At 34.7% G+C, this 25,602-nt stretch overlaps 1 protein-coding gene across 1 annotated transcript in view; it reads right to left on the reverse strand.

Annotated features, from left to right (window-relative positions):
* Window positions 1–4,485: 4,485 nt before the first annotated feature.
* The window catches only part of ANTXR2 (ANTXR cell adhesion molecule 2), a 584,995-nt gene continuing 563,878 nt past the window's right edge, over window positions 4,486–25,602 (reverse strand). The window contains exon 17 of the mRNA XM_053703194.1: window positions 4,486–7,631. Within this exon, the coding sequence (XP_053559169.1) occupies window positions 7,593–7,631 (39 nt within the window). The 3' untranslated portion in view covers window positions 4,486–7,592. The remainder of the gene's footprint in view (window positions 7,632–25,602) is intronic.

The following is a 25,602-nucleotide window of genomic DNA, read 5'->3' on the forward strand; positions in this document are numbered from 1 at the left end:
ATTTCAAAAGCTTCCAATTTCAGAATGAAATTACAGGAAAAGTAGACAAAATAATTAATGAAAGTATATTGCATTTTTTATATATATATATATATTTGATTTATCATTTTATATCACCATTTCAAAGTGTTTAATGTCCCTTTAAGTTCTGTGTGTCTGAGACCCTCATCTATAAATTGCAAGATTTTATAATACCAGCATCATAAGCAGTAGGGTTTCTCTTTGTGAACAATTAGTATTTATTATTTCAACTATAAGATGTTACTTTTTTTAATTACAATTTGAATTAAAAAATCTAAGTGTGTAACCTTAACATTTTCTTTTTCAATTATTTGATTATATGGTTGTTGGTACCTGAGACAATTGGCTGATCCACATGTAGCCCCATGTCTCTCTCGTTTCTTTTTTAATTTTGATATTTTAATAATAGAAAACTTAAAAAAATCAAATCTATTAACAATGTGAAACTTGATGAATCTATCAATGTTTTAAAAGTGGAGAACTATCTAAACATGTGTGTTGCTTTTATATAGTTACATACATTTTGACTTACACAGACATTCCAGACAAAATTGAAATCCACATGGATGCATTTCAGTTTTGAATAGAAGAATTTTTATAATATACATGTGTTAGCAAACATGCTTCAAATAAAAGCTATAGCTGTTTCAAATGTGTATTTAAAGGGACAGTCTAGTCAAAATTAAACTTTCATGATTCAGATAGGGCATGCAATTTTAAACAACTTTCCAATTTACTTCTATTATCTAATTTGCTAAATTATTTAGATATCCTTTGTTGAAGAAATAGCAATGCACATGTGTTAACCAATCACACAAGGCATCTATGTGCAGCAACCAATCAGCAGCTACTGAGCATATCTAGATATGCTTTTCAGCAAGTGATATCAAGAGAATGAAGCAAATGAGATAATAGAAGTAAATTAGAAAGTTGTTTAAAATGACATGCTCTTTCTAAATCACGAAAGAAAAAAAATTGGGTTTCATGTCCCTTTAAGAATGCAACGTGCACCAGCATGTTTAACAAAGCACTTGCTCAGAGACCATAAGGTGCTTGTACCATCTGTTAATGACTCAATTTGTTAATAGCTTACATGATACAAGCCCCACTGGCGATCTGAGCAGCTGCAGTATTTAAAATGCTGGTGCACTGAGAATATCTAGTTTTGCTTCACATGGACGTGCAGAGAAAAATGTTAACACTGAAACAGTGATCACTTTTACTAGAAGATTTTTTCCCCCCAATACATGTATATTGCAAATGTTTGTATTCAAAGATGTAATTAATTTATGGCATTTAAATTTAAATTAAAGGGACATTAAACCCACATTTTTTCTTTCATGGTTCAGATAGAGAATACCATTTTAAACAACTTTCTAATTTACTTCTCATATCTAATTTGCTTCATTCTCTTGATATGCTTTCCTGAAAAGCATATCTAGATAGGCTCAGTAGCTTCTGATAGGTGGCTGCACATAGATGCCTCATGTGATTGGCTCACCAATGTGCATTGATATTTCTTTAACAAAGGATATCTAAAGATTGCAGCAAATTAGGTAATAGAAGTAAATTGGAATGTTGTTTAAAATTGTATTCTCTATCGGAATAATGAAAGACAATTTTTGGGTTTCATGACCCTTTAAATTCAAAAAGAAGAAAAAATAGGGGCTTGATTAGCACTCATTCCTATTATGTGAAGTAACAAAATTAAAACATACACTTTAATCAATATATATACAGTATATATATATATTCAAACAGGGAGATACCCTGACCCAGTTACCCAACACCCACACACTATAAAAACCGTGGGTCACTCCCCTATATTCCTGTCCGATAACTGGAAGCATATCTAGATAGGCTCAGTAGCTTCTGATAGGTGGCTGCACATAGATGCTTCATGTGATTGGCTCACCAATGTGCATTGATATTTCTTTAACAAAGGATATCTAAAGATTGCAGCAAATTAGGTAATAGAAGTAAATTGGAATGTTGTTTAAAATTGTATTCTCTATCTGAATAATGAAAGACAATTTTTGGGTTTCATGACCCTTTAAATTCAAAAAGAAGAAAAAATAGGGGCTTGATTAGCACTCATTCCTATTATGTGAAGTAACAAAATTAAAACATACACTTTAATCAATATATATACAGTATATATATATATTCAAACAGGGAGATACCCTGACCCAGTTACCCAACACCCACACACTATAAAAACCGTGGGTCACTCCCCTATTTTCCTGTCCGATAACTGGAAGCGTTGGCTTCAGGTGACAGGAGTGACCAACACGGTAAATTAGAACAAATGCGTTTCGGACGTCATACTGCCCTTTCTCAATGTAAGAAAATAATGAACTATTGTATTATTAATGGAATAATGGTACATGCAATCTGTGATTTGTTGAGTTTAGTCCTGTTTCTTTGGTGCTTTCAATTTTGGGACCATTTTCTTGTTTTAATTTTGTTTATCATTGTGAAATGTTGAAATGCAAATACAAAGAAAAGAAAAAAAAATACAGGAAGTGCATGAAAAGAAAGCTCAAATACAAATGTAAATATAAGGAAACCTGTGTTTTACTTCTTCAAAGGGATATTAAACAGTATGCGATTCTAATATAAAATGTGTAATTGTGTGTAGTTAAAAAAAGTTGCAATATATTTTCATTATTTACTTTGTCCTCTTTTTGCTGTAATGTAGCTGTAAAAAAATGTTTCTAAATGCCACAGTTTCTCTATAAAGTACTGGGAACTGCCATGTTTAAACTTAAAGGGATACTAAACCCAAATTTTGACTTTCATGATTCAGGTACAGCATGCAATTTGAAGCAACTTTCTAATTCACTCCTATTATTCCTCGTTCACATGCTATCTTGATTTTGAAAAGCTAGACTGTAAGCTTAAGAGCCATCCCATTTTTGGTTCAGCACCTGGGTAGCGCTTGCTGATTGGTGGCTAAATGTAGCAAACCAATCAGCAAGTGTTAACCAGGTGCTGAAGCTCCTAACCTTACATTACTGCTATTTCCAATAAAGACAACAAGAGAACAAATACAATTTGTTAATAGGAGCAAATGAGAAAGTTGCTTAAAATTGCATGCTCTATCTGAATCATGAAAGAAAAAATTTGGGTTTAGTATCCCTTTAAGTTCCCCTTATCTATCTCTCCTGCTGAGGACAATAAGGGATAGATATAAAAGATATAAACATATATAGAATATTCACTTAAAAGAACATTAAACACTAAGGGCCAGATTACGAGTGGAGCGCTATCTTAACATGCAAATGTAAAGGGGCAAATTTGCCCGTTTACAGACGCACGTTAAATAACCAGCCATTACAAGTGAGCATAGCAAGCATCTTTATTTTTTTAAAACTGCATAAGCAATTATAAGGGGTTAAAGTGAGGGAATGTGGGGTATTATAAAAAAAAAAACGGCACCTAAAGTGCCTTTACATGGAGTTCAGTGGGATGGGGAACTGTGTTTTCTCTATAACTACTGTATATATGCATATGCTTATATACAATATATTAATATGTATATATACACATATAAACACATAAATATATATGTATATAAGCATATACATATATATTTATTTATTGCTGCCCAACACTTGCCAATTTGCCCCCTGCGCTTCGCTAGGTGGTTTGCCATGGCTGCCGGCATGACAATGAGGATCCAATTGGAGCCTATGGAAGCGCGCTCTCGTGAGTGCTTGGTTTTACTGAGTTGAGAGCGCAAATATCCTGCTCGCGTAAGCACAATATTGCGCTCCACTCGTAATCTGGCCCTAAATAAATACTAAATAAAATGATGCAGTCAAAGAAAAGATTAGTCTAAGAATAACACATAGATGTATTTTTAAAAGTTTTATTAGTTGTTTAAATAATGAGAAAATAAATGTAAAGTTTTAGTGGGGGCTGCGATATTGTAACTTCAGTTACTTTCTCTGTTGTGGCCAATAAAAAACAGTTAAAAATAGGTCACTAGATTGTGCAGCCAATGGCTGTGTGGAATATAACAGTGTTCGGCACTTCCATTTCTAACAGGAACTGAAAAGCTCACAATTTCAGAATGGAATTAAAGGAAAAAATAAATAATGAAAATATATTGCACAGTTTTTTCTACATACAATTTATCCTTTTATATTACCATCTCAAAGTGTTTAATGTCCCTTTAAAGCGACAATTTTTTCACAGATATCCACAGGAACAAATAACACAGGAATTACATTTACAGGGGAATACACTACACGTGTGTTTTTGTGTGCCACTTTAAATATGATAATTTTTAGTTATTTTAAGCTAAATATATTTTAGTATATATTTTTACGGTGTAATATTAGACACAAGATAGTTTCCTCTATTAGTGCATTTAAACCATAATATACAGATAAAATAATCACCAACTATTTTATCTTTCACACGGTTTGCATTCTAGAAAAATTACTTCAGTAGTGATTTTTTTTCATTTCAATTTATTTTTATTTAAAAAGACAAAACTATACATACATACTCATGAATATATATTCTTAACTCGCATGACACACAAAGTTTGCAGTCTAAAATCATGCACTTTCCATAATGCAGTATTTATTTGTACAATATCTATAACAATATGTATATTTTTTTTTACTTTTGATGCTGTCTCAAAAACATATTGGAAAATTTATAAATATATATATAAAAAATATCAAATAAAATCAGAAAACAAACCTTTAATGAAGCTGTAAATAGTTGGAACCATTCATTGGATTTTCAATGTATGTCCTTTAAATCTTTATAAATCTAATTTAATTGTATTACACAAAAATTAATTTTTTTATATTTTTCATTAACACCAATGAATAGTTGAATTTGAAATACATTTACGTACCTAAATTGAGACCAGTCTTAAGTATGTAAATTTTGGTTTGGCCTGTAAGAAAACCAAATGTATAAAGATTGATAAAACTGATATCTAATAATACTTCTCAACCTTTATCTTTCAGTCTATTTTAAGTTGAAAACTTATTTGAATTTGTATATAGTTTGGACTAAAACATAAATTCAATTTTATAATTTATTACACATTATAGACCAAACTAAAGAATATTTCTATGTAAAAAGCAATACAATATTACATTCAGAAAAGTATTTTCTTTTACTATTTGATAGCCCTTTGGAAAATACTGAAGCACACTTAGAATATCAAATAATATTTTCAAATTAGAAAATGACCTAAAATTTACATTATCAAATAATTTATTTTTATTCTATAGATAATCTTTTGTTATCGGTTGCCATTGACCATTTATAAAAATCATTCTATTATCTGTAGAAATTAGTATGAAAGGTTTTAGGTTTAAAACATAAAAACGTGTAACTAATGAAATAACGCTTATTAAGAACAATTCTTTTTAAAAAGGGTTTTTACCTCTTCTTTAAGTTTTCAGCAATGCTTCAAAATTTCTATGATCTTAATTTTAAATATCAAAATAGCAAATTAATTAAATGTTGTACTCTGAATGGGTGGATGAGGTGCTTTATATATTATTAAAATTAAGAACCATAGGTTTTATAGCTAACACTACAAACATTAAAAATGAATGAAATATAAATAAACATGGTGAGTTAATCTATAAAATATTTCTTTGTAAAATACAGAAATGATAACCGTGGTGTAATAAACATTGGAAGCATTTGCTAAAAAAAAACGGAAGTGCAGGGCTGTCTATGGTGTAAGTTGTACATATGAAAAATAATATATGTTTATTTATATATATGATAAACACTAAAGCTCAGAACCTATTTGCACGCATTGTTGACATAGTCCCCCCCCCCGCAAAAAAAAAAAATCAGCTCAAGCACAAAGTGTATATAAGAGAGACACTATTTGGGCAGTGCCATATCTTTGGACAACGACCAAGAGAATTATTTATGTCCCTTGCAATTTTGATGAAAAAAAAAAAAAAAAGGATAATTAGACCAGGAAGCATTGCTCTTCCCATCTTGCGCACATGTATGCCCACCAATTGTGAAATGCTCGCCTTTTCCCCTCAAATGTGATGGTTGTTGAACTTATTTTTAGTGTCATTTGATAAGCCTCCCTGCTCGCAGAGAGACATCCCACTGACCCAGCCACTGGTCATTGTCTATACCAGTTCCCATCAAAGCAGGCGCGCTTTGTCAGGTTTCGACTCGAATATCCATTTTGCATCTGAAGTACAGTATCGAAAGTGACTAGATCATTTGAGCCTTTTTCTTCAGCTGCTGCCTCCTTCCTCCCCCACAGTGTTTCCGCTCACGCTAACATAATTTAGAATCGTCAACGTGACACAACGCTGTTTTTCTTCTAAAAAAAAAATAATATATAATAAATTACAATACATACATTTTGATTGTGAAGGGTGGCACACTTGTCTGTGTTTAAATTATTAATTGATAAAAAGAGGTCTTTTCCCTGTTGAATCATAGCCAATGCACAATTCTTTCGAAATATGAGTAATACGCATACAGTGGTAGGTCATTCAATGTCAAAAGGCATAAAAAAGATGAGCAAAATCTTCACAGGCTGCTGCTTGCTGTTGCCTTTAATTATATTAATTAAACTTTGAAATTCTCATGCAATGAGAGTTGCTGAATTGTGACGCTGAAGAGCCTTTGGAGATTTGGGGGAGGGAATGCAGCCCAACATCATGAATTTGGCTATTTTATTTTATTTTTAATCATAATTTTGTTTGCAAAAAAAATATATGTAAAAAAATAAAAATAAAAAGAATCTATAGCACAGCCTATGACTACAAGGTATGGTTATATATTATAATCTTTTATGCCCTGTTGAACTTTGGCAGGCAAAATAGGTAAATATGATCCAGTTACCAAAGTGTCATGGGTCTTGATGTATCAGTCCGTCCAACTTAGTTCAAGATCTTTGGTTAAAGGCTGTCTTTCTGCAGGATAACGCTCTATTAATTTTCTTCCTATCTCAAGTGCATAATGAAAGAAAGGTGTCTTCAAAACTGCCTATCGATGCCTCCAGGCATATGTCTACTTTGTCATGTGTGTGCACTTCTCAGTGTTACAATGGCAAGATTTGTAGTCAGAAGGTACCCGTAAGGCACACTGAGATGGGGATATTAAAAAAAAGATTCTATGCAATGACATTGCTATCAGCCAACGAACTTTTGCACTTGCTTAGCCGGGTGGGAATTATATTCCTCCGCTCCTGGCCAGAAGTCTCGATTTTAATGGAAACACTGGTTTTATATCCTTGCAGCTTTGTGTTTCCAAATAAACGTGGAGCATCCATTGGCCATTTCTGAATAACTGACTTCTGGCTGTTTTGTTTTTGGTAACTTGATAGTACATCACTTCATCTTTTAAGATACTCTGCATTGTAATATTTCTATACTTGTGCATTTAGAAACGAGAAAACAAAATATAATTATAAAAATAAAAAAATTAAAAATAGTTTTAGAAGTCCATGTGTTCCAAGGCAAGGCACATTTTTTTCAGTGGTGTTTATCAAAGGTATTATATATGTTTCTTGCTTGAAGGCTAATCAGGTAGGGCAGTTTTCTCTCAATTTAACTGGATGGAACCCTTGAGAAGTTTACACAACGACCCTGGGGAAAATACAAAAATACAAATTAGAATTAATAACAAAAATAACAAAAGCAAAAAAAGGCATTTCTATATACAGTCACTCGAGTTTATTAAATTGTATTTTCCTTCTATTTGTTGAAATATAAAATGTTAAACAAAATCCTTAATATGATGCAAACTGACATAAATTTCCCTTGCAACTCCTAAAATCAGTTTTAGGTTTTTAAGGTAAAGTGCATTGTGCCTTCATTCTAAGGGGCTGATTTATCATTGTTTGTAGCGTATCATGTCCGACAGACATCGCTGAATGCCGACATCATACGCTGTCTGCATTTAACATTGCACAAGCAGTTCTGGTGAACGGCTTGTGCAATGCTGCCCCCGGCCGCTAGCAGGGGGTGTCAATCAACCCAATCGTTTAGGCAGCGGACCAGTTATGGAGCAGCGGTCTTAAGACTGCGAAACGGAAACAGGCATCAGGGGATAAATCGGCCCCTAACTCATTTTAATGCACTCTGGATTGTATTACTAAGAGAAGTTCCAGGACAGATACGATCTTTAAACAGGCTGGTTATATGTATAAGAACCTGATATATATATATATATATATATATATATATATATTATATTATAACAAAAGGATGTGAGGGACTTTATTTGGTACTATTACGTTTTACTATAAACCACAAAGTGAACAGTGCTAAATTGGCACGCTGAAACACTATAATGCCCATATTAGTTTTGCTTTTGTGATAGACCCAGCGCAAATACATGGTAGAAAATAACATATTTCAAAGAATTAGGTGCTATTTTGTATTAAACACCTATTTGTTGGAAGCCTCATGAAAAAAGGTATTTTAAAAACTGGTAAACTATTATTGTAATTACAGGTAAATTGCTCAAGTAGCTATGTCAAGCTTATACACAATTAGCTAGATTACAGGTGCTTTTTGAGCTTCTCGGGTTCCGCTCGTATTACAAGTTGAGAAATTCTTTATTTTGTGCTAGCGGTAGCCGAAAAGCGCATAAATCGCTAGCAGAGTTTTCTCGTGCATGTGTTCCCCCATAGAAATCAATGGAGAAAGAAAAGTGGAAAAACCCAAACAACCTACCATAAGCTCCTAGCCTAATAATTCCTAAACCGCCATCCACCCACAACGCAAAGTATCTAAATAACCTATTAACCCCTATACCGTCATCCCCCCACATCCCAAACTATCTAAATGATCTATTAACCCCTAAACCACCTTCCCTCCACATTGCAAAATACCTAAATAAAATATTAACCCCTAAACCTCCATCCACCCACAAATCAAAGTAATAAACTATCATCTAAACCCCCTAACTTAAGTCAAATTAAAATACCCATAAATTAACTTAAGAAATATCCTAACTACCTTAAAATAAAACTTGCCTGTAAAATTAAATCAAAACCTAATCTTACCTACAAAAAAAAAAAAAAAACTACCATTACTGAAAAAAATAATTGCATTACAAAAAAAAATAAAAAAAAATCATATTATTCATATGCAGGGATGAGTCTACTCTTCCTGCCTAACCTCATCAACAGAGCTAAACTAAGAGCTTCTAATTAAGTTTTAAAAGCTTTTATACTGGATCTTTAGATCAGTATCTGTGAATATTCTTCTTTATAGTAGTGTCTATTACATACAGTTATGTGAAAATTGGTGTATACTGTCCCTTTAATGTGCAATTTGATGTTATACTGCTGACTTTACATTTTTATATATATATATATATATATATATATATATATATATATATATATATATATATATATATATATATATATATATATATAAATCCAGATAGTGCACTCTCACTTGCCAACCATAAATACAGACCAGGGTGCTTAAAGTAATATTCAATTAAATCAGATAATAAGCACTCACTGGATTTAAGCACAGCACACTTTTATTAGGCAGTGACGTTTCGGTGCATTCACCCCGAAAAATTCACATTTTGGGTTGTCTGAAGAAGGGGTGAATGCCCTGAAACGTCACTGCCTAATAAAAGTGTGCTGTGCTTAAATCCAGTGAGTGCTTATTATCTGATTTAATTTTATATATATATATATATATATATATATATATATATATATATATATATATATATGTCTATTATGGTATAGCTAAATAATGCAAAAAATACCTTGCATTGTTTTATAAAATACATATTCTCGATATCTGGATATTTATTTCTTTGTAAAAAAATAATAAAAAAAATATATTATTAAAAAACAAACAAATAAACAAACTGAAATTTCCAGTTTCAAATGAGTTTGATAACTCATATCTATATAATTAAAACACCATCTAGTAGAATTTGAAATGGACACCATACACTTCCACAAAATGCCTTATTAAAAGGGACAGTCTACTCAAGAATTATTATTGTCTAAAGAGATAGATAATCTCTTTATAACCCATTCCCCAGTTTTGCATAACCAAATCGGTTATATTAATATACTTTTAATTTCTGTGATTACCTTGTATCTAAGCCTCTGCAGACAGCCCCCTTAGCTCAGTTCTTTTGACAGACTTGCATTTTAGCCAATCAGTGCCTTCCCATAAGTAACTCCACGGGCGTGAGCGCAATGTTATCTATATGACACACATGAACTAACACCCTCTAGCTGTGAAAAACTGTCAAATGCATTGAGATGAGGTGGCTTTCAAGGGCTTATATAGGTTTAGCTTTCAACTAAGAATACCAAGAGAACAAAGCAAAATTCATGATAAAAGTGAATTGGAAAGTTGTTTAATATTGCATCCCCTATCTGAATCATGAAAGTTTCATTTTGACTACACTGTGTTGCAAATGGATAGCATTCTTGTAAACCTGCTGCCATATAGTGTTCCAGACAGGTGCACGCGGCTGAGCTTATGACCCTGCTTTTCAACAAAAGATAACAAGAGAACAAGGACATTTTGATAATAGAAGTAAATTAGAAAGTGGTTTAACCTTGTATGCTCTATCTGAATCATAGAAGAAAAAAATGTGAGTTTTATATCTCCAACTAGTGTATGCATGAAAGCTTTTAACATTATCAATCCAGAATTGAGGAATTCTAACTTCTGCAGTATAATATTCAGTTACTGTTTCAATGTCAAATACCAGGTAAATATAAATAATGTTACTTAACCCCGTAACAACAGGGTACGTCGCTGGTCTTATGATGGGGCTTGTGTTTGTTGATAGAGTGGCTCTCGCTGCCAGAGGCGTGACCATGCTATAACAGAAGGCCTGCAGGAGGTTATAATAGTGCAGTCTTGCTGCTGGCAGCAAGACCCATACTATAACGGGCCATAAAACCCTTAAGGACCAGCAATGTAAAGTCGAAAGGCCCATTTTAGGTTCAGCACCTGGGTAGCGCTTGCTGATTGGTGGATAAATGTAGCCACCAATCATCAAGCGCTATCCAGTATTCTGAACCAAAAATGGTCTGGCTCCTAAGCTTTCATGCATGCTTTTTCAAATAAAGATACCAAGAGAATGAAGAAAAATTGATAATAGGAGTAAATTGGAAAGTTGCTTAAAATTGCGTGCTCTTTTCGAATCATAAAAGATAAAAATGTGGGTTTAGTATCCCTTTAACACAGGGGCTCCCCTGTATACGTGTGCATCTAGTCAATTTATCTCAATATATTTGTATGCTAAGGAAATAGTCACCTCAGTGATCATCTGACTATAGTGTCCTCAAAGAAGGATTTATCCTGTGTAAAAATAAAGGGTTTTGGGAATATTTAAAGGGACACTAAACCCAAAATCTTTCTTTCATGATTCAGATAGAGAATAGAAATTTAAACAACATTAAAATTTACTTCCATAATTTATTTTGCTTCATTTTTAAAATATCCTTATTTGAAGAAAAAGCAATGCACATGGTGAGCCAATCACATGATGCTTCTATGTGCAGCAACCAATCAGCAGCTAGCGAGCATATCTAGATATGCTTTTCATCAAAGAATATCAAGAGAATAAAACAAATTAGATAATATAAGTAAATTAGAAAGATGTTTAAAATTGCATTCTCTTTCTAAATCATAAAAGAAAAATATGTGGGTGGCATGTACCTTTAAATGTAAACAACTAAAGATAAGTGCTCAACCAGGAACAAACAATACCTCAGTAGCTTGTTCTTTGGTGGGTCACCGCCAGGGAGGAGCCTCTTTTTGCCCAATTGTGCTTTTTACAGAGGAGAACTTTACTTTAGTATATCAGTCTGGTGTCACCTAGCAAGGATGGACCAGCCTTAAAATTCAAGGCAATCCTCCTATGAACAAGGAACATGGCAAGCCCAGATGATCATTTTGGCCTTGTTTAGGAATATTTCATTATTCTGATCTGTGGATTAGAGCTATCTTGTGCCTCTATTCTAATAAATTACTATTTTATTTTGGTCAAGTAATCCCTTTTTACTACAGTGATAACCTCACTATAAACCACTGAAAAGTGCATTTATTTGAAAGATGGTTTTGGGGGTCTCTAGACCTTTTTGATCACCTGCTACATCCACTTCCTACAAAATGTGTTAATCATTTATTTTTTTTAGAAAATGGCGCTTACTTATTTGTTCCCCAAGACATACACTGTATGAAAGGGCAGGTGATTACCTTTCAAACAGTTGTTCTTGGGGGTTTGTAGATGATCAGGGAGATTAGTTTTTTTTTTTTTTTAAAATAGCCATCTCCATCCTATCCTCCAGTTAAAATGTTTTAGCCATTTCCAGATTTCCAGGTCTAATTTTATTATTATAATTTGATTGAAAAAGTTTTAAAATTAAAAGTATTTATTATTGATGTTTATTATTTATGTGGAAGTGTTAATTTGCTTTGAGTACACTTTTTTATTGGTTGATTTTTATTTAAAGGATCGAGAATATGGAGGCAATCTTAAAAAGTTGCTTTGATTAACACTTCTCTTGAGTGGGTAATAACCCCTTTTTATAATAAGGTCTAAGTGACACCAGCACACTCACTTGTGGAGACGTCCTTTACATGCCCAGATTTTCCCAAGTGAGGCCTAAACCAATGCCCCTTGTAGGGACCTAATTGTACAGGGCGGCCACAATCAGCTCTGAAAGTCCCCCCCCCCCCCCCTTCCCAGGATGATGACACGTAGTTGTCTTTTGCAGTTAAAGCATTAATTCACTTTTTTAACTTACAAAACTATCTCAATTCAATGAATGAGGGAAATTGTGTGTTGCTGTTTGCTTTATGTACATTACAGAAACAAACTTGAGAACTATAATTGTATAGTCAAACCATACCTCAAGATCACCGAGGCAATGTTCAACTCAGTCTTTTATTTTTTGAGTCAGTCAAATTGAACACAATTAAAGGGACACTGAACCCACATTTTTTTCTTTCGTGATTCAGATAGAGCATGAAATTTTAAGCAACTTTCTAATTTACTCCTATTATCAAATTTTCTTCATTCTCTTGGTATCTTTATTTGAAATGCAAGAATGTAAGTTTAGATGCCGGCCCATTTTTGGTGAACATCCTGGGTTGTCCTTGCTGATTAGTGGATACATTCATCCACCAATAAAAAAGTGCTGTCCAGAGTTCTAAATAATAAAAAAAAAAGGTTAGATGCCTTCTTTTTTAAATAAAGATAGGAAGAGAACAAAGAAAAATTGATAATAGGTGTAAATTAGAAAGTTGCTTAAAATTGCATGCTCTATCTGAATCACGAAAGAAAAAATTTGGGTTCAGTGTCCCTTTAAGCTGAGGAATAATAAGCGCTATTATTTATCAGCTGACACTAATCAATTAAGTCTAAAGCTTTGCGCTCAAGTAATTTGAGCCCTTTTTTGAAGGGAAAAAAGCAATGCATAAATATTATTATATATTTGTTTTCTTTATTGTTCCTACAATATACCGACACATTAAAATGTAATCAATAAAAACAGAAACTAAACCTATAATATCACCATGAGATCTCAAAGCACTTTGTTATGGGTTTCAAAGATAATAATAATAAAAAAGAAATCGAGAGTGGCAAGTGATATTATTTATACTCTTGTAGCTTTTATGCCATGTTTCATTATGCTGTCTTTTCTGCACTATAAATGCCCAGTAGGGCTGGATATTTAATCTTAGAGAATGTGCCGGTCGTTTTACACAGTTCTCAGAGAATATTATATCATGCAGTGTTAACACCCCATCAGTGTGTGCTGACAATTCCGTTTCAGGTTAAGTGTCCATATCCAGGACATGTCTAAACATTTGGAACCTGACATCACGGCTTCTCTATTTTCTCACTTTTGCCAGCAAAACGTTAAGTAGAAGGAGTTCATATTCGCCGGTCTGCAGGGCATTAAGATTCCACTGACATTAACATTCCTGGGCTTCTTTACTAGCTCCCTGCAAACGATATATTTTACTGCTATAACTGTGATATTATTACGCTCACCTCGTAAATATTTCTTGACAAGCTGAAGCATACAACTTCACTTTTGATTCTTTTTCTATAGATGCATAAAGCTGTTGGCAAAGCCTTCACAAGACTATTTCTTGGCCCATAATAATAGGTTAACCTTAAAGGGACACTGAACTCAAAAATGTTGTTTTGTAATTCAGAAAGAGCATGCAATTGCAACTTTCTAATTTACTCCTATTATCAATTTTTCTTTGTTCTCTTGCTATCTTTATTTGAAAAAGAAGGCATCTATGCTTTTTTTGGGTTCAGTACTCTGGACAGCAATTTTTTATTGGTGGATGAATTTTTCCACCAATCAGCAAGGACAACCCAGGTTGTTCACCAAAAATGGGCCGGCATCTAAACTTACATTCTTGCATTTTAAATAATGATACCAAGAGAATAAAGAAAATGTGATAATAGGAGTAAATTAGAAAGTTGCTTAAAATTCCATGCTCTATCTGAATCATGAAAGAACAATTTTGGGAACAGTGTCCCTTTAAAGGAGCAGTGGCATCAGACTTAGAAGTATTTTATTTTTAGATGACTGATCCTCAGTTGCTGATCAGATCTACCGTCTATTTCCCTATATCTGGCTTTATTTAAGGAACATTAAACACCTTGAGATTTGTATATAGAATGTTTATGTATAAGGAAACAACTTTGCAATATATATCCATTTTTTATTTTGTCCTCTTTTCATGTAATTTGATCAGTAAATTGAGCAATTTCTAATACTCTGAAATTGATATGCACCATGCTGTCTATTCAGTAATAACTCTGCTACATATCTGTTCTTTATTGGATTTAACTGATAACAACTATAAATACATACTGTATAACCTGATTGGCTCCTCCAAATAGGCTATTGGTGGGTGGAGTTTGTCTATGTGAAATGAAAATTTCAGAAAAACGGATATTCATTTGTTTCAAAAAAGGTTAATATCTTGTGTTTACTGTCCCTTTAACATCATTTAAGGGACAGTAAGTACTTTGAGATTGTCATATAAAATGCCTAATTATGCTGTGTAAAACTACTTTGTAACACACTTTCATTATTTATTTTGCCCACTTTTCCTGTCATTTCAGCAGCTACTGAGCATATCTAGATATGCTTTTCAGCAAAGAATATCAAGAGAATAAAACAAATTAGATAATAGAAGTAAATTTGAAAGATGTTTAAAATTGCATTCTCTTTCTAAATCATGAAAGAAAAAAATGTGGGTTTCATGTCCCTTTAAAGGGATATGAAAGTTAATTTTCTTCTTTCATGTTCAGATAGAGCATGTGATTTTTAACATATTTATAATTTACTTCTATTATCAAATTTTCTTCGTTCTCTTTGTATCTTTTGTTTAAAAGCAGAGGAGTGCACGTGTTTTCTTTTGTGCATATGTTAGCATTAGAGCTGTAATTTTTCGACTGTTATGGCCCTGAAACTCTTTGAATGAGGGATGTTGGGTCAAGATTTTTTTTTGCAAAATAATAAACATGAAACCCAAAATTTTTCTTTCATGATTCAGATAGAGCATGCAATTTTAAACAACTTTCTAATTTACTTCTATTATCAAATTTTCTTCGTTCTCTTGGTATGTTTTGTTGGAGCACTATATGGCAGCAGTTTTGCAAGAATGTTAAACAAGAGCACTAAATAGCAGCACTGTTTCCTTGCATGTAGTGCTTTATATACCTACCTAGGTATCTCTTCAACAAAGAATAATATGGGAACAAAGCAAATTTAATAATAGAAGTAAATAAAAAACTTTTTAAAATTGTATGCTTTGTCTGAATCACAAAAAACTTTTTGGGTTTCATATCCCTTTAAATAGCTACCATTGTCAATCCCCAGTAAAGAATAGTTTATCAAAATCATTGTTAAAGTTATGGCAAACCTTAGCTAATTAAATGCCATATATGTAATCTTTGCCATTAAAAAAGTATATGTGTACTTTTTGTAAAATCTATCCGTGAAAAGGGTTAAATCCGTGCCTACAGTAACGCTTCTATTACAATGTTATGCGCCCACTGGGATGAACTTTTTTTTTTCATGACAATTCAATGAACATCCAATCAGTGTGTGTGTCATATGACATTCTTGAAGTTCAACCCTATGAAAGACCTTAGGACGCCTATGTCTAGAGTGGGTGGGACTGCTCTCTATGTTACAGCCCAGGCAAGAGAGGAAATGAAGGTGGGGCGGAGGAACAGACAATACCAAGTAGAATTATAAATCTTTTATTATAAAATATATATATTCTTCAAAAAAATAAATATGCAGTTTTGCTTGTACACTAATATATTTTTCATTGCAACATTCTTAAAGTCTGAAATTTAACATCACTTTACTCTTTAATCCACTAAATGCACAATTCAAATACTGTTAATTTTAAAGACAAGTTCTTTTATAAAAAATAAACTGTATTTAGTTAGAGAATTTATTTGTAACAAATACCCAATATTCATAGAGCCTTTCCATAAAGGGGAGGTTATTGGTCAAGTAGGATGTGTCCCACTAGCATGGCAGAAGGGGACAGGTCGAGGTTAGAACAGTGGCATGGTTGGGTCAGGGCGTAACCTAGGCAGATTTCGGGGAATTCCCTGAAAACCAGGTCACAAAGAAGCCAGATCTCCCAACCATCGACAATCCCACAGGATTTGGGACAAGTGGAAAGTCTGGGTTAACCACTCCTGTAATGCCCCCTTATTGCACCAGATTAGTATATGACCAGTGATTGGAGTATTCACATGTCTGCTTTCTCATTTGCTCATCAATTCTATCCTTATTTTAGCGTGATAGAGCATCACCACTCTGACAAGTACAGTACGTAGAGCATTTTATAAGATTTGTTGTCCAAGCTCTAACACTTCCGCATTGCTACCAGTGAGGATGTATAGCATAAAATATCAATACGCCAGTTTCCTTTACTTTTTCTATGAACTTAGTTATGTGTAACAATGTTCTCATGAAACAATCACTTTTAATGTTTAACGCCATCAGGTTATATTGTATTTAAAGGGACATTACGCTAGATTTTTCTTTGCATTAATGTTTTGTAGATGATCCATTTATATAGCCCAGGTTTATTTTTTTAATGGATAGTTTTGCTTATTTTTAAATAACATTGCTCTGATTTTCAGACTCCAAACCAAGCCCCAAAGGTTTAGGAGAATACAGACGTATACCTACTCCAGCTTGCTTCTGTTTGTGTAAAGGGTCTTTTTATATGCAAAGGAAGGGGGAGTGTCTGCTATTTCCCACTTGCAGTGGGTGTTCCAGTAACCTTTTAAACAGAGCTAAACTGGAAGCTTCTAAGTAAGTTTTTAAATGGTTTTATACTTGATTTTTATAACAGTATCCGTGCATATTATTCGTTATAGTAGTGTCTATTACATGCAGTTATATGAAAATCGGTGTATACTGTCCCTTTAATGAAACTCTACCTTTAAAGAATCACTTTCACTCAGTCTGCTAAGTTTAGTCATTTATTTTTAAAGTTAGAAAAGGGATAATTTCTATACCTTTATTGTGCATTATAAAAATAGTGGAAAATAATGAAAAAATCTTGTTCTAGCACATGCTGTATGTAACAGTCCTCTAGATGCCACTATGATCCAGCTGTCAGCTTCGTCTGCCATCACAATGAAATCTGAAAGATCTTTTCGAGTTATAATGAATTTAGAGTTAATGACACTGAACTCTGGGTCTCCATTCCAAACACAATTTTTTTCAATAATACCTTTGGAACTAGAAGGAAACAACTCACTTTAAAGAAACAGCCTAATGCCAAAAAATGACATGATTTAGTTCATTAGAGCATGTTATTTTTTGCATTACTGGCTAGATAATTATGGTTTTAACCCCGACAGAAGGGTGAAACACACAGGCAAAGTCCTGCTCTTGAGCTGAAAGCCTTGCAGGTCTCAGACAGGAGATGGTCAGTTAGCCAATCAGAAGTTACGGTTGCTTAACCCTGCCATCACTGGGTTTATTCTGCTTGGGAGCTGCAAGGCCTATAGCTACCAGGTGATACTTTACCTATGTATAAAATACAAAGCGCCAGATTATTAGCTAATATTCAAAATGTTACCTTTTTATTGCACAAATTATCATTAAATATATTTATCTTAAATTATGTCATTAATTTGTGCTTTGGATAGCAGAAAATTATATAATATTAGCAAATATTACACTGCCCCCACACAGCTACTCCAAAATGCCACCAAGCTGGCAACATTTTCTATGGAGAACACTGCAAACCTTTTCCATCCCAAGCAGTTTGGATAAAGGGTTTTGCACCTGTATGACTATAAAATGGCAAATTAAATAGAAATGATTGTATGATTATACATAACAGTGGGGCAAAAAAAGTATTTAGTCAGCCACCAATTGTGCAAGTTCTCCCACTTAAGAAGATGAGAGAGGCCTGTCATTTTCATCATAGGTATACCTCAACTATGAGAGACAAAATGTGGAAACAAATCCAGGCAATCACATTGTCTGATTTGGAAAGAATTTATTTGCATATTATGGTGGAAAATAAGTATTTGGTCACCTACAAACAAGCAAGATTTCTGGCTCTCACAGACCTGTATCTTCTTCTTTAAGAGGCTCCTCTGTCCTCCACTCATTACCTGTATTAATGGCAATTGTTTGAACTTGTTATCAGTATAAAAGACACCTGTTCACAACCTCAAACAGTCACACTCCAAACTCCACTATGGTGAAGACCAAAGAGCTGTCGAAGGACACCAGAAACAAAATTGTAGACCTGCACCAGGCTAGGAAGATTGAATCTGCAATAGGCAAGCAGCTTGGTGTGAAGAAATCAACTGTGGGAGCAATAATTAGAAAATGGAAGACATACAAGATCACTGATAAACTCCCTCGATCTGGGGCTCCACGCAAGATCTCACCCCGTGGGGTCAAAATGTTCACAAGAATGGTGAGCAAACATCTTAGAACCACACGGGGGGACCTAGTGAATGACCTGCAGAGAGCTGGGACCAACGTAACAAAGGCTACCATCAGTAACACACTACGCCGCCAGGGACTCAGATCCTGCAGTGCCAGACGTGTCCCCCTGCTTAAGCCAGTACATGTCCGGGCCTGTCTGAAGTATGCTAGAGAGCATTTGGATGATCCAGAAGCGGATTGGGAGAATGTCATATGGTCAGATGAAAACAAAGTAGAAATGTTTGGTAGAAACACAACTCGTCGTGTTTGGAGGAGAGAGAATGCTGAGTTACAACCAAACAACACCATACCTACTGTGAAGCATGGGGGTGGCAACATCATGCTTTGGGGCTGTTTCTCTGCAAAGGGAACAGGACGACTGATTCGTGTACATGAAAGAATGAATGGGGCCATGTATCGTGAGATTTTGAGTGCAAACCTCCTTCCATCAGCAAGGGCATTGAAGATGAAATGTGGCTGGGTCTTTCAGCATGACAATGATCCCAAACACACCGCCCGGCCAACGAAGGAGTGGACTCGTAAGAAGCATTTCAAGGTCCTGGAGTGGCCTAGCCAGTCTCCAGTTCTCAACCCCATAGAAAACCTTAGGAGGGAGTTGAAAGTCTGTGTTGCCCAGCGACAGCCCCAAAACATCACTGCTCTAGAGGAGATCTGCATGCAGGAATGGGCCAACATACCAGCAACAGTGTGTGACAACCTTGTGAAGACTTACAGAAAACGTTTGACCTCTGTCATTGTCAACAAAGGATATATAACAAAGTATTGAGATGAACTTTTGATATTGACCAAATACTTATTTTCCACCATAATTTGCAAATAAATTCTTTCCAAATCAGACAATGTGATTGTCTGGATTTGTTTCCACATTTTGTCTCTCATCGTTGAGGTATACCTATGATGAAAATTACAGGCCTCTCTCATCTTCTTAAGTGGGAGAACTTGCACAATTGGTGGCTGACTAAATGAAAATTGGTCTCCCCATAATATGCTTTCAGTTACTTGTTGTACAATGTATGAGAAATGGTTCCTTTTGGTTGACTATTGTATATGAAATAGCTGCTTCTGCTAATTGAAGCCACAACCCAATAAAAAGGGCAGAGTTTGGTAAGAAAACATACTTCTATCTTATCTGTCTAATTGACTTTAGTGATTTAGAGTATATAATTAAAAAAAATAAAATTCTAATTTACTTCTATTTCCAAATTTTCTTTGTTCCCATGGTATTCTTGTTGAAGAGAACACTACATTGCAAGAAATAGTGTTGCTATCTAGTGCACTTGCAAATGGATAACATGCTTGCAAGCTGCAACCATATAGTGTTCCGGACATGAGCATGCACCCTACTTTTCAACAAAAAATACCAACAAAAGTAAATCTGATAATCAAAGTAATTTAAAAAGTTGTTTAAAATTGAATGCTCTGGAGCCGATTAATAATTAATCATATTAATGTGCAGGCGGGCATGATCCGCTGTAGCGAATCATGTCCACCCCATATTGATAAGTGCCAACAGCATAAGCTGTAGGCATTTATCACTGCACAAGCATTTTGTGTGAAATGCCGCCCCTGCACATTCGCGGACAATCGGCCGCTAGCAGGGGGTGTCAATCATCCCGATTGTATCCAATCAATATTATTGCTATCCGCCACCTCAGAGGTCTTAAGTCTGCTGCTTCTTAACTTAGGCTTCCGTCGCGCACGGAAACAGCTGCAATTGCAGCTTCATAAATCGCCCCCTCTATCTGAATCATGAAAGAAAAATTGAGGGTTTCATATCCCTTTAATAGAACATGTTTTATTGTCTTGCAGAAAAAAAGCTCGACCTAACATCTCTCATTTAAAGAGTATTGTAACCCACCCCCGTCAGATGCAGATTGTGAGTTAAAAGCCCATAAGAGTCGAAAAATTACATATTCTAATGCTAACATATGCACACAAAAAAAACTTGTAAACAGTGAAAGAAAAATATAAGAAAAATAAAAAGACATACTACGGCTTAGCTGAATCCCTGGAGATAGTTAATTTATCATTGCCATATTCCACACAGCCATTGTTTGCACAGTTCCGCATTTGGGCACTTTATTAACTTGTCGTCAGCAAAAGAGATTAGTTAAGGTAGAAATCCAGTGTTCAACAGGGTGGAGCCAATTACTTTATAGAAAATAACAAAATTTATGTAAGAACTTACCTGATAAATTAATTTTGTTCATGGTGGCGAGAATCCATGAAACCCAACTATTTTTGGGGGGGTTATAATTTTTTTCTATAAAGCACATTATTTATCCTGTTCCTCTTTGTTATGTTTTTACTCCTTATACACCTCACTAACTTGGCTATACGTTAAACTGAGGTATGAGTGAGGTGGGAGGTGTATTTATAGGCATTTGAGGTTTGGGAAACTTTGCCCCCTTCTTCTGGTAGGAATGTATATCCCATTAGTAACTAGCTTGTGGACTCTCGCCACCTATATAAAAGAAAAAAGTACTTTATAAAAACTAAACTTTACACTTATTCCTTCTATTTTTAAACAACAAACAATTATACATCTATTAAATCATTATATCTAGAATTTATTTATTGGTTACTGTCCCTTTAAATTCTATAAAACATTTTCTGCACTGCCACTAGTACATTGAATGACTAATTATTTGGAAATGACAGAAAAGTAGGCCTGGTTTTTGCAGACTTTTAAATTGTTCCCAGCGTGGCCATTAAAACGAATGCATATCGAGCTAATCAGCTTGTTACGTTAGCAGTTAACAAGCTCTATAGTAAATATGCCTCTGCAGATTTATTAGCAAAACATGCCTAATATACAGAGATTGCCTTCAGCATGTTAATATCTTAAAATAGGACAAACCAATCACCCAGTTGACTTCATGAATTACTTGTTGGGAATTGTTAACAAATACGTTCTAACCATATCACATAACAAGCATTTCTGCAGATTGATGGAACTGCAACTAGTCTATGTTCACAGGTAATTTTCTGTTGAGTCTCATCATCTGACATATAAACTACACAGTTGTTAATGTTTTCTGTATTTGGTCAGTCAAATAAAAAGCAAACTGCACCAGTTAAAATAATGAGCTACAAAGTTCAAGTTACAAAGTTTTAATATCTTACTAGACATTAAAATTGTGATTAGGCACTAGGACCTTGATCACATACTTGGCGCCATTTTTGTTCTCAAATCGCGCAATCACAAACCCGGAGACAAGTTAAGCGGGTAGATTTTTCACGGCGTGTGCATTTATTACTCCCATAGACTAACATAGAACTGGCGTTGGCAGTCGATATCACAAAGGCAGCGCATGGACTTACGCACGCAGAATGGATATATTTTACTCCATTTTTAGCTCGCCACACATAGGCAGGCGCAGCAACCCTTGCACCGTAAAAAAGCAGCGTAAGTCCATATAAGGCTTAACAAACACCTAGCGCATGAACACTCACATACATTTGAGCCACACATATCAAACAGTTAAACCTTTCCTGGCCACTTATATTCTGTATGTGTGTCAAACCAATGACAAACAGGACAACCTTTCACCTGCAGCCTTAAAACACCTGACAGACAATGCACACCCTGATTACCCACCATGTTTCCCTTGCAGTCGGTTTGCATGTTGGTTTATTAATTTCTTTGGGTTTGGATTTTTATGTGTGAATTCAACATAAAAAAACTAATCTTTATATTTAACTTACTGACACAATGCAAGGTCTTCAGCACTTTCAATAATTTATTAACACATAGGAATAGCCACGTTTCGGGGTCACAGCCCCTTATTCATGCTTGCATGAATAAGGGGCTGTGACCCCGAAACGTGGCTATTTCTATGTGTTAATAAATTATTGAAAGTGCTGAAGACCTTGCATTGTGTCTGTATATTTACTTGGACTTAGCAGCGTTCTAGGGTCATTTGTGCACTTATTCCAGAGTGTGTGCTGTTCCTATTGACTCCTTTATTTATTTTTAACTTACTGGCAACACCAGAAATGTGTAGTTGTGCATATTTCTAAACCTTGCCAGTTTGGCCTACTTATGTCAGTATATCATATGACGGCATGTTTTATGTGATTCACCAAATGTATGTATGTATTGGGTACTTGTAAAGCGCAGCTAATCACCCGTAAGGGTCTCAAGGCGCTGCTCAATTTATCGAACTCGGAAGGATGAAAGGCTGAGTGAACCTCACCGGGGATCGAACCCGCCACAGTGCCTTAGCATGCACTGCCTTAGCATGCTGAGCTATCTGTCCAGCAAGGTAAACTTACATCGCATGCGAGGTAAACTTACAGGCGATGTGGGTTACGCAACATATGTGATCACGCCCTAGATTATTTTATGTAGTGTAAAAAGTATATAAGGGATCTAAATTGTCATAAAACAGCATCACTATTAAAAAAAAAAAAAAGTAACACAATGTTCAAGGCAATTTGTATTATTGTATTTTTTTTATTCCAATTCATGAGATATTCTAAACCAAATTTGTATACAATTAAAAAGTTACAATATTTATGAAAATATTTTTCCAAACAAGTTTAATGTTTACAGTAGATATAATTAAGATTTAAATTATACTCTCAACGTGTTGAACATTAAACTAAATGCATTGAAACCAGGATTTGACAAGTTTATTTAAAGGGATATGAAACACAAAAATGTGATTCAGACAGAGTGTAACATTTTAAAAAGTTTCCAATTTACTTTTTTTTTTTTTTTTTTTTTTTATCAATTTTGCTTAGTTCCCATGATATTCTGTGTTGAAGAGATACCTAGATAGGTTTCTGGAGAACTACATGGCAGGAAATAAGTATTACTTTATTTGACAGATTTTAATCTACTAATTTAAAATTAAGTTTTAGTATTTTGTTTCTATTCTCTTTCTTTACTTTAGGACAGGGATGGGGAACCTTGGTGCTCCTGATGTTTCAGAACTACATTTCCCATGATGCTCAACTGGATTTCAGAGTGCCTAAGCATCATAGGTAATGTAGTTCTGAAACATCAGGAGCACCAAGGTTCCCCATCCCTGCTTTAGGACAGTGATGGCGAACATTGGCACCCCAGATGTTTCAGAACTACATTTCCCATGATGCTTTGGCCCTCTGCAGTCCACTCGAGCATCATGGGAAATGTAGTTCTGAAACCTCTGCAGTGCCAAGATTCGCCATCACTGCTTTAGGAAATAGTGCTGCCATCTAGTGTTCTTGCAAATGGATAACATTCTTGCAAAACTGCTGCCTTATAGTGCTCCAAAAATGGGCCAGCTCCTAAGCATACATGCCTGCTTTTAAACTAAAAAATAAGAGAATGAGGAAAACAGTGCTGTTTTTTTCTAACACCTCACACCCGCCAACTTTAACTCCTCATAACTGCTTTTTGCAGTTGCTTTTTTTTTTTTATTTAAAAAAAAAAAAAAAAAAAAAAAAAAAAAAGAATATTCTTTATTTTGGGGGCAATTGGGGGTTATTTTGAAAATTAACCAGAGGTCTGGCCTATGGTTAATTTTCTGAGCATTAATTGCTACCGTGAGCTCGCGGTAGCAATAAACAGTCACTTTTAATGTTTCCTGTATATAGATATGTCTATATATGTGTACATATGTATTTATGTGTTTATATGTGTATATATGCATTTGCAGACATATATACACAGAAATACATATGTACACATATATAGACAGTTAAGTAGATGAAAATATGTAAAAGCATATGTATGCAATATTCATAGGACCACTCAATGCAGTAAAAACAGAATTTATGTTTACCTGATAAATTACTTTCTCCAACGGTGTGTCCGGTCCACGGCGTCATCCTTACTTGTAGGATATTCTCTTCCCCAACAGGAAATGGCAAAGAGCCCAGCAAAGCTGGTCACATGATCCCTCCTAGGCTCCGCCTACCCCAGTCATTCGACCGACGTTAAGGAGGAATATTTGCATAGGAGAAACCATATGTTACCGTGGTGACTGTAGTTAAAGAAAATAAATTATCAGACCTGATTAAAAAAACCAGGGCGGGCCGTGGACCGGACACACCGTTGGAGAAAGTAATTTATCAGGTAAACATAAATTCTGTTTTCTCCAACATAGGTGTGTCCGGTCCACGGCGTCATCCTTACTTGTGGGAACCAATACCAAAGCTTTAGGACACGGATGAAGGGAGGGAGCAAATCAGGACACCTAAATGGAAGGCACCACGGCTTGCAAAACCTTTCTCCCAAAAATAGCCTCAGAAGAAGCAAAAGTATCAAATTTGTAAAATTTAGAAAAAGTGTGCAGTGAAGACCAAGTCGCTGCCTTACATATCTGATCAACAGAAGCCTCGTTCTTGAAGGCCCATGTGGAAGCCACAGCCCTAGTGGAGTGAGCTGTGATTCTTTCAGGAGGCTGCCGTCCGGCAGTCTCATAAGCCAATCGGATAATGCTTTTAATCCAGAAGGAGAGAGAGGTAGAAGTTGCTTTTTGACCTCTCCGTTTACCAGAATAAACAACAAACAAAGACAAAGTTTGTCTGAAATCCTTAGTAGCTGCTAAGTAAAATTTGAGAGCACGAACTACATC

Source organism: Bombina bombina, chromosome 2 (assembly GCF_027579735.1).
Source record: "Bombina bombina isolate aBomBom1 chromosome 2, aBomBom1.pri, whole genome shotgun sequence".
Lineage (NCBI taxonomy): Eukaryota > Metazoa > Chordata > Amphibia > Anura > Bombinatoridae > Bombina > Bombina bombina.